This window comes from Delphinus delphis, chromosome 1 (assembly GCF_949987515.2).
Source record: "Delphinus delphis chromosome 1, mDelDel1.2, whole genome shotgun sequence".
Lineage (NCBI taxonomy): Eukaryota > Metazoa > Chordata > Mammalia > Artiodactyla > Delphinidae > Delphinus > Delphinus delphis.
Window position 1 is genome coordinate 41,203,321 of NC_082683.1, and position 15,992 is coordinate 41,219,312.

At 45.5% G+C, this 15,992-nt stretch overlaps 1 protein-coding gene across 3 annotated transcripts in view; it reads left to right on the forward strand.

Moving 5' to 3' along the window:
* The window catches only part of ELAVL4 (ELAV like RNA binding protein 4), an 85,150-nt gene that overhangs the window by 60,037 nt on the left and 9,121 nt on the right, over positions 1–15,992 (forward strand). For all 3 annotated transcript variants that reach the window (XM_060021776.1, XM_060021767.1, XM_060021785.1), the window contains exon 4: positions 14,927–15,080. In XM_060021776.1, the coding sequence (XP_059877759.1) occupies positions 14,927–15,080 (154 nt within the window). The remainder of the gene's footprint in view (positions 1–14,926; positions 15,081–15,992) is intronic.

Consider the following 15,992-nt stretch of genomic DNA (forward strand, 5'->3'; position numbering starts at 1 on the left):
CTGAGAGACAGGAGCATTAATTTCTTTCAAAGGAAAAACATGCCTATTTCCAATGCTTTGAGATGGGATGCTCTTGTCATCTGATTCTTTGATGAGGCCACACCAGGTTGAGAGGTGTATTTGTGGGTTTGATTGATTTTTTTGTGTTATCCAGTTCAGCATTAGAATGTCAGACATTTGCTCTTCCCTTGATGCTCTTCCCTAATCTTAAACTGAGAAAGATGCTTTTCTTTCCTCTACAGTTTTCTTAAAACCCAAACCTCCCCAAGAGCTTAGGGTCAAATTCTTAGCCATCCATTCTGCTTTTTTAAAATAAAGTATTCCATGAAGCCATTGAAGATTCCCAAAAGGCTGAGTGGATCCGGCTTTTCTGATCTCAGAATGCAACCCCCCTGGCCCATGATGCCATCAGAAGAAGTGCTTTGTCTCAGTGGATCTTAGAAACAAGGAATATTGATTATTTTCTTTCTGTGAAGAACCAGTCAGCCTCCTTCCCATCTCTATATCCCTTTCCCCACTCCCTCACCCACCCTGTGCTCACCCTGCATCAAAATGCTGCCAACACATTTGCACCCAGCAGCAACGTGGGCTTCCGAGGCACTGTAGGATTCAAAATGCATGATGCCACGGCTGAATCAATAATTTCCATTCTCTACGATGAATGAAAATTTAATGTGCAAACCTGGGGATTTCAGCCCTTTCATTAAAGCGTTTATTTGCCATACTAAAAATTAAGTTTGAGTGATAGGTTCCTTTATTAACTTTTCTTCCCTTTCCTAAAGGGACACAGTGTTTCAGGTAAAAATCATATTAAAGGAAAGGAAAAAAGCAAACCCTTTTTGTGTGCTGTTAATAGTCTCATCATTTATTAATTTTTTTTAAATTACTTTTCTGCCTTTCAGGCCACTATTTACTTCTTCTGCTTCAGTTTGCTTTGATAAGTGACATGAGATTTATCTCTTTGCTCTTATTCCCATGAAGGAATAAGATAACTTGCCTATTTGGAAAAAACAAGTATCTTCTTTGGAAGCATGCATCATAGAAGTCTCCCCAGAATCATGTAGTACATGTTTGCAAACTTCGATCAAGTCTGTCCCTCCTTTTGCTTCCTGCAAAACATACGACTTCAAACGTAATGTACAACATAGCTGCAGGCAAACCAAGAGTTAATTCCTAAGCTTTGAAGGTTAATGATGAACAGCTAGATTCAGGGATAGTTCTAGAAAGCCCTGAGGGAGTAGTGGAGACTATAGTGAGCTGGAGAGCACTAAAAGGGGCAGCTGTTCTTCCGCTACTACTGATTATTTAAACCCAGATCATTGTCAGATCTTCCACTTATTCAATAGAAACCAAAAGCTAGATATTTTATGCCAAATCTCCCAATTTTTAAAGGTTAAAAACCAACTCAAAAAATTTTAGAGCATTATGTAGGCAAGCCAAACAAAACTTTTTTGTTTTAACATCTTTATTGGAGTATAATTGCTTTACAATGGTGTGTTAGTTTCTGCTTCATAACAAAGTGAATCAGCTATACATATACATATATCCCCATATCTCCTCCCTCTTACGTCTCCCTCCCTCCCACCCTCCCTATCCCACCCCTCTAGGTGGTCACAAAGCACGGAGCTGATCTCCCTGTGCTATGCAGCTGCTTCCCACTAGCTATCTATTTTACATTTGGTAGTGTATATATGTCCATGCCACTCTCTCACTTTGTCACAGCTTACCCTTCCCCTTCCCCATATCCTCAAGTCCATGCTCTAGTAGGTCTGTGTCTTTATTCCCGTCTTACCCCTAGGTTCTTCATGACATTTTTTTTTCTTAGATTGCATATATATATGTTAGCATGAAGTATTTGTTTTTCTCTTTCTGACTTACTTCACGCTGTGTGACAGACTCTAGGTCCATCCACCTCACTACAAATAACTCAATATCGTTTCTTTTTATGGCTGAGTAATATTCCACTGTATATATGTGCCACATCTTCTGTGTCCATTCATCTGTCGATGGATACTTAAGTTGCTTCCATGTCCTGGCTATTGTAAATAGAGCTGCAATGAACATTTTGGTACATGACTCTTTTTGAATTATGCTTTTCTCAGGGTATATGCCCAGTAGTGGGATTGCTGGGACAAACAAAACTTAAGAGATGACTTACGGAGAAGCAGTTTGCAGCCTCTGAACTCAAATTTAAATACACACACACTATTTTGCATTTTGAAAGTGAATGATTCATTACTAGGCTGCTAGTAGAAGGTGCCCACAAATGATGGTTCCCTGTTAACAAATGTTCGTTTCCCCTTTATTAAGGGGGATGTAATGTGATTGTGTGTGAATACTGAGGGCACGTGGAGGGAAGACCAGGCCCCTGTCCTCAAGGAGAATACAATCTTAGCATAGATACAGCATCAAAGCAGAGAAAGAGAATGCTTCTTTAAATAAGCCCCTCTAAGTAGTGTGGATGACTGCAGATAACTTGCCTATCTGGGGAAAAAAACCAAGTATCTTCATTGGAAGCACGCATTACAGAAATCTCCTTGGAACCATCTAGTACATGTTTGCAAACACATGACTGCAGAGGAATTATTCTTTGGATTATAACTTCTTTAGTGGGAGAAAGTGGCCAGGTTCCCACGCCTCTTGGAGATTAGGCTCAGAGATTAATTGACTTGTCCGAAGGCACACAAGTGGCCAGCAGTTGAGTTGAGTTAGCATCCAAAGGTGCCGTGAAAGATTCTTCCAGAAGAGGAGCTACTTAATATGTGAGCATGAGCTGGAAAGGAAATAATAATGATAGTAATGATACCTTATATTGAGCATTTACTCTGTGTCCAAGAGTATTCTAACCGCTATGCATGTTTAATAACATTTAACCCTTGAAGCTTCCCTAGGGCTAGATGCTTTACACACATCAGCTCTGATTCTTAAAATAGTGATTCTCTCCTTTATACAATTGAGGAAACTGAGGCCCAAAGAGGTTAAGAGACTTATCCAGGATCACACAGTTAGTAAGTGAGATTTGGAATAAGAAAAAAATGTTTTAAAAATAACTCTGGCAATAGGTCGTCAGTGTGGGAATGTCTCACTGCCTGCTTGCTCAGCGGCACATGCATTCTGTGAGTGTGTGGGTGTGTATTTGGTTCTGTGCACACATGGGTTATACTCCCTGGTGAGGGAAGATATATAAAAAGCAAACAGATGAATTGCATGGCTCCTCCGGGTTCTTCAGTAAACAGACTTGTGGTTCGGGGCTTCTGCCATCAATCAGGAGACAGACCTGACTTCAGATCATATCTTCTGAGACCCCTGCTTTCCAGGCCCTGAGCTAGGTCCTAGGACTTCGGTGACCTAGGGATGGCAGTGTCCTGGAGATTCTTCCACCCGTGTGAGTCAGAGAGGCATGGGGGGCGCTTCCCTGGTGGCGCAGTGGTTGAGAGCCCGCCTGCCGATGCAGGGGACATGGGTTTGTGCCCCGGTCTGGGAAGATCCCACGTGCCGTGGAGCGGCTGGGCCCGTGAGCCATGGCCGCTGAGCTTGCGTGTCCGGAGCCTGTGCTCCACAACGGGAGAGGCCACAGCAGTGAGAGGCCTGCGTACCACAAAAAAAAAAAAGAGAGGCATGGGGTATGGACCATGGGCTTACACTGACTAGGCTGCCAAAGACCCAAAATTGGGTCTTTTCTCAGCATTTCAACCATAAACCCAGTGGAGATTATTTGCCCTGTTTAGGGCCTTGGAAGTGCTGTTTAGCTTCCAACCCCCCATTTGTCTCCAACAGAGATCACTTTAGACGCTGAGAAGCACTGAGCAAAATGGCTGTGGGTTCTGGAAGATGATCCCCAGTACTCCTGGACCCCGCAGTGGATGCCTGTCGCAGTCCTGAACCTCTGCAGGGCATTTACAAGAGCAGCTTCTGAATTCCAGCCTCTTTCTAAGAAGCACTCTGTTGAATGCAGTTGCAGTAGTCCAGCTCTGTGTTGCATTAATTAGGAACAAAGAAAAGTAGATGGTTCTGTAGTAGCTTCAAAAGAGGGATATGTTTACCGGAAGTTTGGATTGATATATAAGTTACACTGAGAGCCTTCAGTAAAAAGTGATCCAGAATGGGATTTGAGGATGTAGGATCCTAACCCTTTCCATGCAGTGGGACACCTGTTTGGGTTTTAACCTGAGTTTGAGGACCAGGATTAGAGAAGTGTTCACTGCTCTGCCTCTGGAAACTCGTCTCTCATGGGAGCCACAAACATGCGAAGGAGCGCCTCTAATGCGGTGAGATGGGGACTGCCACAGGGCTGCAGGGGTTCCCACTTGATTGGGGTAGAGGAGCTGGAGTAGGGAGCTGTGCACAGTTTGAGCAGGAGAGGGATCTGATCAAAGTAAAGCTCCAAGTAGGTTCATCTGGCACTGGTGCATCACTTAGGTTGTTTGACGAACAAAACCAGAGGCTTGCAGGCTGCTGTGCTAGGTTTTTGTCAGCCTTAGACTTTGGTTTTCCTCAGCTCTATTAGGAGCTTTTTTGACTCATTTTAAAAGCAAAACAGGCTTATTTATAAATAATTCGGAAAATTCATTATCATGTAATGAAGGCAATGTCAGACATTCCCATCTCCATGCTATTAACGTTTTTATATTTTTCCTTCCTTTTCTCATTGCATTACATTTACAAATGATGTTGTGGCTTTTCTTTTCCTAATCATTGCATTAAACTATTACTCAAATTATAAAAATATGAATTTAAAGAAAGCATTCCCAGAGCACGGCTCTTGTGCAAACTGGAGGCGTGAGTGATTTCAGGATTAGGTCGGGAGGAGGGGACAAAAAAGCTGTTCCTGCCACTGTGGCCGAACCCAGGAGGGTTGGCGTTCAGTCAGGAGAGGAGGTGAGAGAGTAAAGGAGAAGCTTTATCGCGAGGCAACAGCCCGGTTCCCGAGGGAGCAGAGCTAGAGGAGGGGAAGGTGCGTGAGTGAAGGCTTTTCGGAAGGGGAAAAAACCCTCGCTTCTCCAGAAAGGAGAGCAGCTCCTTTATTTCAGCCTCTTGCTCTGATGTTGCTTAGCCATTTCTCCATTTTCGCGTTATTCTTCTAATAGCACTAACGGTGCCTCCGGGGGATCTTTCCACACTTGAGTTTTGCAGTTTCCAGTTTGCCCCTCCTGCTTCTTTCTCTTGCCAGGGGTCATCAGGAAGCCTTACCTCCCTCCCTCCGCGCGCCCGCAATCCACCTGCCTTGCTAAAGGCCTCCATTCCGCTGAGGCATCTTTTCTTTGCTCTTGGCATAAGCAATTATTTCTCCTATCACTGCTCTTAATGCTTCCCGGAGAGTTAGCAGATCATTTTCTGCTGGCAGATATCACCCCACCCAGAAATGATAGACTACCTCCCTCCGTCTCGTTAATAATAAAAAGGCATTTTCTCTCCTCCCCCATTATGGCTGTAGTCAGAGCCGGTGTGGGAATGCTTCCCTGCCAAGGTCAGCAGGGGCGACTGGATCACTGAATCCCCGAGGAGGGAAGAGAGGGGGTGGCAACACCAGTGGAAACGGGAGACCCGTCTACCCCAGGTGTACCAGGCACTTTCTCTCCTGTGACACATTCCGTTTGGCTGCTTTGCTTCCTAGCGCCCTGTTAACGTCCATTGAGTGATTAATTTCAGATACAGGTGTAGGAGTTTGAGAGATGGAAATACAGTTCCCTTACTCTGCCCAGTGAGGCTCTTATGTTCCCAGTATCTTAAAGGTCATCCACAGTGTCCTGTGTCTGGGTTACAAAAGAAAATTGGTCAGGCGCAGGTTACAAGGACACTTCAGTTTTCAGAAGTGTGTGGAATGAGGCTTGGGGGCTTTAGCTGTCTACAAGTGTAAAAGATCCCGCAGTGTGATGTGAGCTGCTTAAAAAAACATTCAGCACACCCCAGGTGTCCTAGGAGAGCTGTGGACTCCAGATCCCAGGAAACAGTGGTCCTTTCTTGTCCACTCTGGTCAACCCATCCCTGGTATCTTGTCTCCATTTCTCAGCTCCACGTTTTGAAGAGACCAGATGCTGTAAGGGTTGTCCAGAGGCAAATGAGGAAGATGGCCAAACAGTGCTGCACTCACATACTCACTCCACAATGGTTGCTTTTCCATTCTCTAGAGAAAAAAAAAGTGACTCTGAAGCTCAATCCTATATGTCAAGAATCTGGAAAGAGAATCTATGTGTCTATCATTTGCCTTGGGTGGTAGTGAGTCCCTGATTGTCAGACACATGCAAATGGAGTCATTAGGGGTGACTTAGAGGGATTCCTATACCAGACTGGAGTCTGACTAAATGATCTAAAGTTTCCTTCTAGCTCTGAGATGCTATAACTTTGTGTTGTTCCTGGGCCTCGAGCTGTTCTGTCTAGTAGCCACTAGCCATATATGGCTCCTTACATCTGAGTTTAAAATAATTAAAATTAAATGAAAAGTTCAGTTCCTCAGTCACACTAGGCATGTTTGAAGTACTCAGTAGCCACCTGTAGCTGGTGGCTACCATGTTGGACAGCACAGATCTAGAATGTTTTCTCGATCCCAGAAAGTTCTGTTGGACAATGCTGGCCTAGAACATCAGCGGCCCTGGGGAATAAAGGATCACTTCTCCATGGTTACCATGAAGCCCCAGAGCAGATCAGCTGGTCTGTCAAAGGTCATAGAGCCACATCCCTCTCCCCTTTCCCCTTGCTGTCCATTCAAAAGAGCTCTGAGTTCAGATGGAGAGTCCGGTCCAGCTCCGTTAGAAACTACTAGGATGACCTTGGACAACTTAGTTGATTTCTCTGGACTTACTTCCTCATCTACAGAATGGTTCCTTCCAACTTTAAGTCTAACTAATAAAATATTATAGCACGATCTCTCCAGCTTGGTAACTTTCCAGGGAAAGTAGCAGTTTGTGCCAAGTACACGGCTTCTATTTCACTGTCCACGATAGCCTGGCATAGCGGAAAGATCCCAGAACTTAGTCATATCCAGCTTTGTCTTAGTTCAGCTGTGTGACCTTAGACAAGCACTTGAGCTCACTGAGCCAGAGTTTGTCGTCTGGAAAATGGAACTAATAATATCTCACTTATAGGTAGTCCTGGCTTATAGTGGATTGCTTGAGTAATGCTCCCCAGCATGAAGATGATAGTGAATAGGGTTACCCCTAAGGTAAAACTTACATGGGGAGAGGGGAAGACTTTTTCCCATCTACATGTTTCAGAGATACATAAAGAGCGAATCTAAGTCTTACTTTGTGTAGTGGAAAGTATCATGGAGCTTCCAAGTGGCCACAGCAGTCTTACCAGTATAGCAAGATTCAGGAGTTGAAGTTTAGTGAAGAGATTCGGTATCTTACACCCTGAGTCTGAGACCAGCTCTTCCGCTAACCAGGCCATAAAACCTTTAGCACATCTCTCCCTTCTGGGAGTCACTAGACAGACAGCAAGGTCCTGATACCAGTAATCCCCCTTCATAATTAGATGGACTTTTTAAAAGAAGTTTTAAGGCACACGAATTCTATCACCACACCATTTTTTTAGAGAATTATTTATCCAGCCTACTCTGTGCCAGAAGTACTCTCATGATATTCTTGGATTCGCTTCAGATCTGTGGTTCCCTCTAGCTCCTTCTCCACGTCAGAGTCAGTGCCTGGGAAAGGAGCTCAAATGCATTACATACAGTATATTACACATTTTGTTTCAATTCAGAGAGTGTTATTGCGCTCCTGCCCTATGTAAGGCTTTGAGACTAGATGCCACAGGGGGTCTGCAGAGACCGCTAGAATGCTCAGACTATTTGGGCAGATGAGGTGTTAGCCCAGATGGCTGTGACGGGAGGCAGGGTGTGATAGCTGCTGCCACTGAAATGTGTATCATCTGTAGAGTCCAAGGAGAGAGCAGTCATTTGTGCCTGGGTTTCATGGAGGAGGTGGCACTCAGGCTGGGCCTGGAAGGATGGGCAGGAGTTCATTTTGCCACGAGGATGAGCAGATAGTAAGAACCAGAGACATTTTGTTTGAATTGAGGCAGAGGGTGCTTAGAGGGGTTAGCAGGAGATGAGAGGCTGGGCCAGATCCCAGAGGGCCTTGGATGCTCAGGTAAGGGATTTGAGCTTCCATCACAAGGTGCTGGAGGAACACTGAAGGTTTTGAGCAGCAACAAGTAGCACCATCAGAACTCATTAGAAACATTACCATCAGGTTGCCCATGATAAAAGAATATCATATCAATCACAGATCATATATCAGGTGGTGGGTGGGGGAAGTACGAGGAGTGGGGCCACGTAAGCAGACACCTGTCCTGCCTGTGGGCAGGGCTGCAGCCACGGGCACGGGGGTGAGCTGATCCTCACAATGAAAACTCTCATTTCTAGGAGCCAGCTGGCTTCTTTCTTCTTTCCCAGCTCCTGGTGGTGAGATCAGAAGTCCCAGGGAGAGTGTGCTCCTAGAAGGCCCTGGAAGCACCAGAGTCTGTTCTCTGCTGCCATCCTCCTGGTCTCTCTGGAATGTCTGTCCCCAGGGATCTGTTTGCTCTAGGGAGTTTCTGCTCACTCAGAGAGTACGGTGTTACAGCAGACAGGGAAAAATCTGCAGCCTGATCTTCTGAAAGGAGTGTGTCTCCTCTGCTAGACTAATAGTCCTACGTGTCAGGGACTGTTGTATTCATCTTTGTACCCCCAGTGTCTGACATAAGGCCTAAGTACACAACCATTGTATCCAAGCCACTATTTATTGAGCACGTACTGCGTGCCGGGCATAGTGCCTAAGAATCGTATACGCATTAGCTTGTTTAACGCTCTAATAGCTCTATTAGAAAGCTTCTCAACTAGGTTATTCAAGTGATACAGCTCAGAAAGTGTAAGTGACTTACCTCAAGGCTTACCATTTATAGCTAGTAAGTGATTAGGATTTAAATCTACATCTCTTTAACCCCAAAACGCTTGCTCTTAACCCCTGTCTCCATTCCAGAATAGATGCTCCATTTCAGTTAAAGTAACATAAATGAGAAACTCCTTGGAGTGACCTGTCTCAGAATATAGTTGACGGATGCTCTATCACCTATCAGTGAGACCCACAAGATAAGGGGGTAGAGGACAGGAAGGATGCTCCTAGTGTGTGGAGCCAGAATAGAAATAGGAGAAGGTTGGAAGCTATAGGGGAGACAGGTTTGAACTCAGCAGAAGGAAGAACTTTCCAATAATCAGTGATGGCCAGTGATGGTGTAGGATGCCTTGTAAGGTAGTGAGCTTCCTGTCTTTGGAAATGTGTAAGGTGGTTGACCAGCTGTCTTACATCCTGACCTGAACTTTTTTTTTTTTTTTTTTTTTTGCGGTACGCGGGCCTCTCACTGTTGTGGCCTCTCCCGTTGCGGAGCACAGGCTCCAGACGCACAGGCTCAGTGGCCATGGCTCATGGGCCTAGCCGCTCCGCGGCATGTGGGACCTTCCCAGACCGGGGCACGAACCCGTGTCCCCTGCATCGGCAGGCGGACTCTCAACCACTGCACCACCAGGGAAGCCCTGCCCTGAACTTTTGAGGTCACTTCCAACATCAAGTTTCTGTGAAACAGATTTCAAGGATAATGCTTTCTGCTGAGTTCACCAGCGTCACCTGTCACCCTTATTTCCACTTACCATGAATTATGGTTGTGGAGATTAGCAGTTTTGTGAATAGTATGCCTAGCTCGTGGAAACATCCAGTTAATGGTAGACATCCTTGTAATTCAAAAGGGCCCAACAAATGACACCCCTGTTTTGTACATCCAAGTTTTAAACCAATTGAAAGATAAGACAAAAAGAGAAAAACTTATGGAATCCTGAATTCTTTATTAATGATTAAGGCCCAGATGGATTCCGTGGACGCAATGGGCTTCCTAACATGGAACCCCACACTTTGACAGATTGACGTACTGTGTCACAGGTGCTCTGGACCCCATAGGCCTCCCCACAGGAGAGCATAGGCGGCTCCCATAGCACTTAGAGCCTGGAGTAGAAAGTGGGCTTCCGGCTGGCATCTGGCTCCCAGAAGGGAGAAAGCAGGCAGAGTCTGAGGCACACCTGCTCATTTCCCTTGTTGAAGCCTATTCAGAGCCACTGCTCCACTTCCCCAGAGAAGAGGGGCTGCAGGGGTACAAAGAGGCCTGGAATGTTACTCCAGGGGGCATATCCTCCGCATGGGAGGAAACGCCGGGCGTGGGAAGCGAGTCTCCCCCTGTCAGGAGCAGCCCTCTGTATTACACTCTCCACTTGTTTGATTACTTCCCTCACCAGACTGTGGAACCCTTAAAGCAAAAACTCTCCCAGCACAGGGCCTGGCACACAGTAAGTGTTCAAGAAGGGGAGGAATGAATGAACTCTCATCTTCTAATACCAGTGTTTTCCTAAAGAAGCCCCTTTCCTCTCATCTTACCCTCCTCATAGCACCCAAGATCACGTCTTTATCATGCTTTCCAACTGCTCTCTTTTTCTGTACCATGGCGGGACAGACAAGGACCAAGGTGTTGCCCGATGACTCAGGAAAGCTTTTCCCCAGGCCGTGCTGTTCCTCCCACCTTGCCAAGCCCTGGCTGTGAGCAGGTGAAGGAACCTGTGAGTGCTGTGTCGCAAGGGGCAGCCCCAGCCCTGGTCCTGCTGCCCCATCAGTGATGAATGACAATGCCTGCCTTACCGCAGAGAACAGCCTTGTAAAGTCATTTTGGAAAGTGGAAAGTACTTTGTGGATGTGAGGCAGTGGAATCTGTAGGAATGTGCTAAAGGAAATTCATGGCTGTGAAGTGATAAAGGATGATCCAGACCCCGACCAGTCTGATGGAGGAGGACGGTGCTTTATAGGCGCTTACTGGTCGTGTTCCAGATGTTTGGTTGTGTGGTAAAATTGGAAGGTGTGTCCCAATGGGGGCTAGTCCCAGACTGACCCACAAAAACCTATCTGAGTCATCACAGAATAATATTTACCAAGTTGATACTAAATTCTAGGTATGTGCTAGACACATTAAGTCTGTCGTCTTAATTCTTTACAATAACCCATCAAAGGAGAATTGTTCCCCTTTTTACCAGTAAAGAAACAAACTTATCGAGATCAAATTACTTGCCCAAGGTCACAAAGCTAGTGAGTACTGGAGCCAGCCCATGTCTCATAAGCTCCGTGCTGTACTATCAGCCTTGCAGACAGTAGAGGTTACTGTGAGCCTGCAGGGATGGGGAGGGATAAGGAGTTTGGAGTGACTGCAAATCTTCCATCAAGATCATTTGTACAGTCACCTGCCTTTGGGCCACCCTTACCCAGAGAGAGAGGGGTCATCTCCCCACTTCAGCTCCTGAGCTCCAGAGCAAAACTGGTGCGGGCGTAGAAATACCAGTCTTGTTTTCAGAGGTGCTGGATGAAAGAAGTGAGCAGGATCCTGATGGTCTGAGGCACAGGGTTCTTTAGGGCACTTCTAACAGCGTTGGAAGCCTTGGGCTCTAGTGGGGTTAATAAGCCAGCAATGGCGGACTCTCTGGAGGGGCTAAGAGTCAGCGATTTTTTTAGAAATGTTTCAGCCTAACAAAGGGCCTGACACCTGTAGTCAGTCAGTTAGGGTTTAATAAATGTATGAAGACACTTGAAAAGTTTCGACACTGGGGCAAGCATTTGCATGTTGAATGTGGGAAGATCCTTTTCCTGTTGTTTTTCGCCCACTCCCACTTCTGCAGGTTTCCTAGACAGGGAACTAAGAGAACAATAGACCTAAGTTTCCAAATAGAGGAGAAAAATTAAGCGGGATTTAGGCTTGGTGAATGGTTGAGGTACTGTTCACCCTAGGGATGTGTCACTGCTCAGTGGCTGGGGTCTGTCACAGTAATTCTCCCTCTCTGAGATTCTGCCTCTGTCAGAATCCTCTTTTGGGGAAATGGTTTTGACTTTCCAGTTCCAGCTCCTTTTCCCTAGCAGATCTGTCCCAGGCCTGCTCTCGCCTGTACCCCAGCTCTAGCTGCACAAAAATAAGGGGATCAAGGTCATTACTATGCATTGTGCATTTATTGGGTGCCAGGCAGGCACTGCGCTAAGCCCTTGACCTTCATCATCTCTTTTGTCCTCACAACAGAGGAGGGCTATCATCAGGCCATGGCTCCCTGACCCCACCACACACTGTGATACGACCTGCCTCACCACCAGTCTCACCTCAGCTCTGTCTCCTTCCTGGCCCTTTTAACCCTTAATTAAAAGGGAGACTAGCCTGCCCTTCTCTATGTTCCAGCCCCAAATATACAGCCCTGGAATGGCACACATCTTGTGGCATTATGATAACTGGTCCATATATGCACCATTCTTCCATTCAACTTATTTATTGAGTACCTGCTGTGTGTTGTCTGTTGCCCCTGTTGGACTTGGAAGTCCTTTAGTGCAAGAGACCATGCCTGTTCTTGCTTGTTGTGTATCCCCAGCACACAGCACTATGCCTGGCTCATGGTAGATCCTCAGGAAGTGCTTGCTAAGAGAGGCCTCTAAGTCTAGTTCTCGAACAAGATTTAGTCCTTCCAACCCCAGATACTGGAGAATGGGAAACACGTCTCTTAGCTCTTAGCTTAGTAGGAAAACACAGCTATGACTTAGTAGGAAAACAGAATGCTTAACTCTCAGCGATCCCCTTAAGTGGAGGAATCCAAGCTGCAATTAACCCAAAGAGCCATTAATGCCCAAGTCATTCATTATGATCCGTGGGTGTTCATTGGCTCTTTCAGTGGGTGTTAAGCACCCTGCGAGTATCGGGCTCTGTGTTGGGAGCTAGAACCACAGAGATGAATGAGACACACATACACAAGCCATGACCTCAAGGAAATCGGCAGACTAGATACATGGAAAATCAAGGTCAGATGGCTCAAGTGCCATGGGTGCGGTTCATCGAGAGCACTGCGAGGGGGATTTTTAGGAGGAGGTAAGATTAGGAAAAGCTGTCTAGAGAAGGTAGCATTTGATCTGGGCCTTAGAAAGAGTAGGATTAGGACCTGAGGAAGTAGGTGGAAAAATGTTCCCTGTGAACAAAAGCGTAGAGGTGGGAAGGTTTGTTTTTGGGGAGCATGAAGATCATTCAGACAATTAATTTGTCAGTAATTGGCAGGGGTGAGACAAGGGTGACCCTCATTACCATAGACATGTCGCTGTGATGTTTTTATTTCCCTCTTCCTACCATTCCCTCCTCATGCCTAAAAAATAGTTCTGCTAAGTTATAACCTGAAGGGACAGGGGGAGGAGAACCTTGTGTAGAGTGATGCCCTGTGCTGGCAGTCACATGGGATTCTTGGTCCTTCAGTCCCCACCCCCAGATACACACACAGGGACCCTCCATGAAATGGCCTCTGTGCGTGTCATCCGTGTGCTGGGAAAGAGCCTACAGAGGCCACCCATGAGTTTCTAGAAGAGGTAAATGCTCAGACTGGCTGCCTTGCTCCATTGGCAGGAGGAGGCCAGCAAGGCAGATTAGTCACTCACATCATTTTATCTGTTGAGTCAACATCTATTTTTAGGTGTGGAACCCAGAAAGGGACCTGGCATCTCTGCATGGAAAGGGAGAGAGTGCCATGGGTGAGGGGGTCTGCTCATCCTTCACGCCTCTGCGTGATCCGCTGCTAGACCCATTCTCAGATGCAAGGTCTCCTTCCCTGCTGGAGGTTTAGTTCCTAATGCCAAAAGTCCAGTTTAACATGTATAATTCCTTTTGCAAACATGCTTTTGTGTATGCAGAGCACACACACACACCTACTCACTCACTCACCCCTATAGTCTTAGCAGGTCCTGTGAATTGGTTATACAAATTAAATAAAACTAAAAAATGCTAATAAGGCATATAGGTCCCTCCCTGTCCAACATTGTCAGATGTGCTCTGAAATGACTGTTTTCATCATCTATTCTGAGCCATAACCGCCCCAGAAGTAGCTTTAGCAGGAAAGTGCTTTTGTTAGACTAGCTGTAAATTATATTTCAAATGTCTGATGTTGTTTTCTTAAAAAATAAATAAATAAGTAAATGAAAGTCTAAAATTAATGACTGCTGGGGTTTGCTTTGCTTATGTGTACTGCTACAGATTTGGCTTCTTGCAGATGGAATTTCAGATCTGTTTACACTTCTGTGTTAGCTTTTTGGGGAAAAAAAAAAAGCAGTTGAGAGATCCGGGAGGACAGATTTACAAAGTCGAACTTATTATAACCATCGGTGAGGCTCACTTCTCTCTCCACTGCCCTCTCCCTCCCTCCTTTCCATCGTGCCCTCATTTTTTTTTATTGTGGTTTCATCTGCTCCGCCTCAAAGTTAGAAGGCAACTGGTTCTTGCAGATGTTATGACAAGGTCATATATCCAGTTTCGCAAGCAGATGTTCATTCAGCCCCATTTCACCAGCACTTTGTCATTCAGCGAGAGCAGACCTTGTGGGAACAGATTGGATCAACGCAAAGGATGGGACATAAAAAAATCTTGCAGAGAACCTGATCGCTTTTATGTGTTCAAGAAGGGGATGGGGGTGGGGTGGGGTTGGCAAGGAAAGAAATCTGCAGAGCAGAATTTCATGGGGTTTTTTTTGTTTTGTTTTTTCAAAGATTATTATGTGTTGGATACAGTAAATCATCTATACACCCACATCCAGGAGGTTCATCTTCAGAACTCCATGCGTGGGTAGTTCTGCATTTAACAGCTGCCATACAGTAGCTATTTCGTTCTGCACTTAGAGACCCTTATCTGTGCATTTGTTTTAAGTTATCACCAGCTCTCCTCTTGTTCCTCTATTGCTGTTCTCCTGGTTCTCATTACTATTACAAAAGTAGCTAAACATCTGAACTACAGAGTTATTTGAACTGACGCTGTGAGTTAGAATGATAGACGCGGGGCTGTCATCTCAGTTGTCGACTCAGTCTCTACTCAGAGGGTGTTGCCTGTAATGGATTTAGTGCCTCTTGCCTTTTCCTAGGTCTCATATGCCCGTCCAAGCTCTGCCTCAATCAGGGATGCTAACCTCTACGTTAGCGGCCTTCCCAAAACCATGACCCAGAAGGAACTGGAGCAGCTCTTCTCACAATACGGCCGTATCATCACCTCACGAATCCTGGTGGATCAAGTCACAGGTTAAGTATCTTTTTGCCGTTATTTTGTGTCTCAGTGTCACCAGCCAGTGCCTTGTGACCCATAGGAGCAGAGAGGTAGTGGTTACTTGGGGAAAAGGATGTGGGTCATGAGTAAACAGATTTTTGACCTAAGAGAAAGACTTTTTATCAATCAACTGCCGAAATTTAAAATGGGCCATCTTGGGAAGTAGGAGATCTCCGTCGTGGGAATTGTTCCAGCAGCAGCTAAACTACTTGGCAGAGTTGTAAAGAGGATTCAGCCATCAAGCTGGGAGTGGGGTTGAATGACCTTCAAAGTCTCTTTCAACCCTCAACCAAATAACATTACTTTCGTATGTGAAAAGAGCCTATATGTATAGCTCTGTCTCCAATGATAGCATTGTAAAGTTAGAGGCAACCTCACACTGCCTCATTTCACACATGAGAAAACAGAGGTCCAAAGTGGGGCATGTGACTTCTGTCCAGTTAGTTAGCAGCAGTAAAGGGATAACCCAGGATCTGGTGCTGTGATACTTTGGCCATCATAAAGAAAAGCAACCGCGGCCACCACCTGTCAGTAAGAAAGGCACCCAGGTTGCATTTTTTTTTTAATTGGAGTATAATTGATTTACAATGTTGTGTTAGTTTCAGGTGTACAGCAAAGTGAATCTGTTATACAAATACATATATCCACCCTTTTTTAGATTCTCTTCCCATATAGGCCATTAAAGAGTATTGAGTAGAGTTCCCTTTGCTATACAGTAGGTCCTTATTAGTTATCTGTATAACATATAGTAGTGTGTATGTGTCGATCCCAATCTTCCAATTTATCCCTCCCCCCACTTACCCCCAGGCTGCATTGTTGAGGACAGAAGGTTTTCACCTACTCTAATTTAAAACACCCCCTGGGAGCCATTTAGCATGTGTTTATCA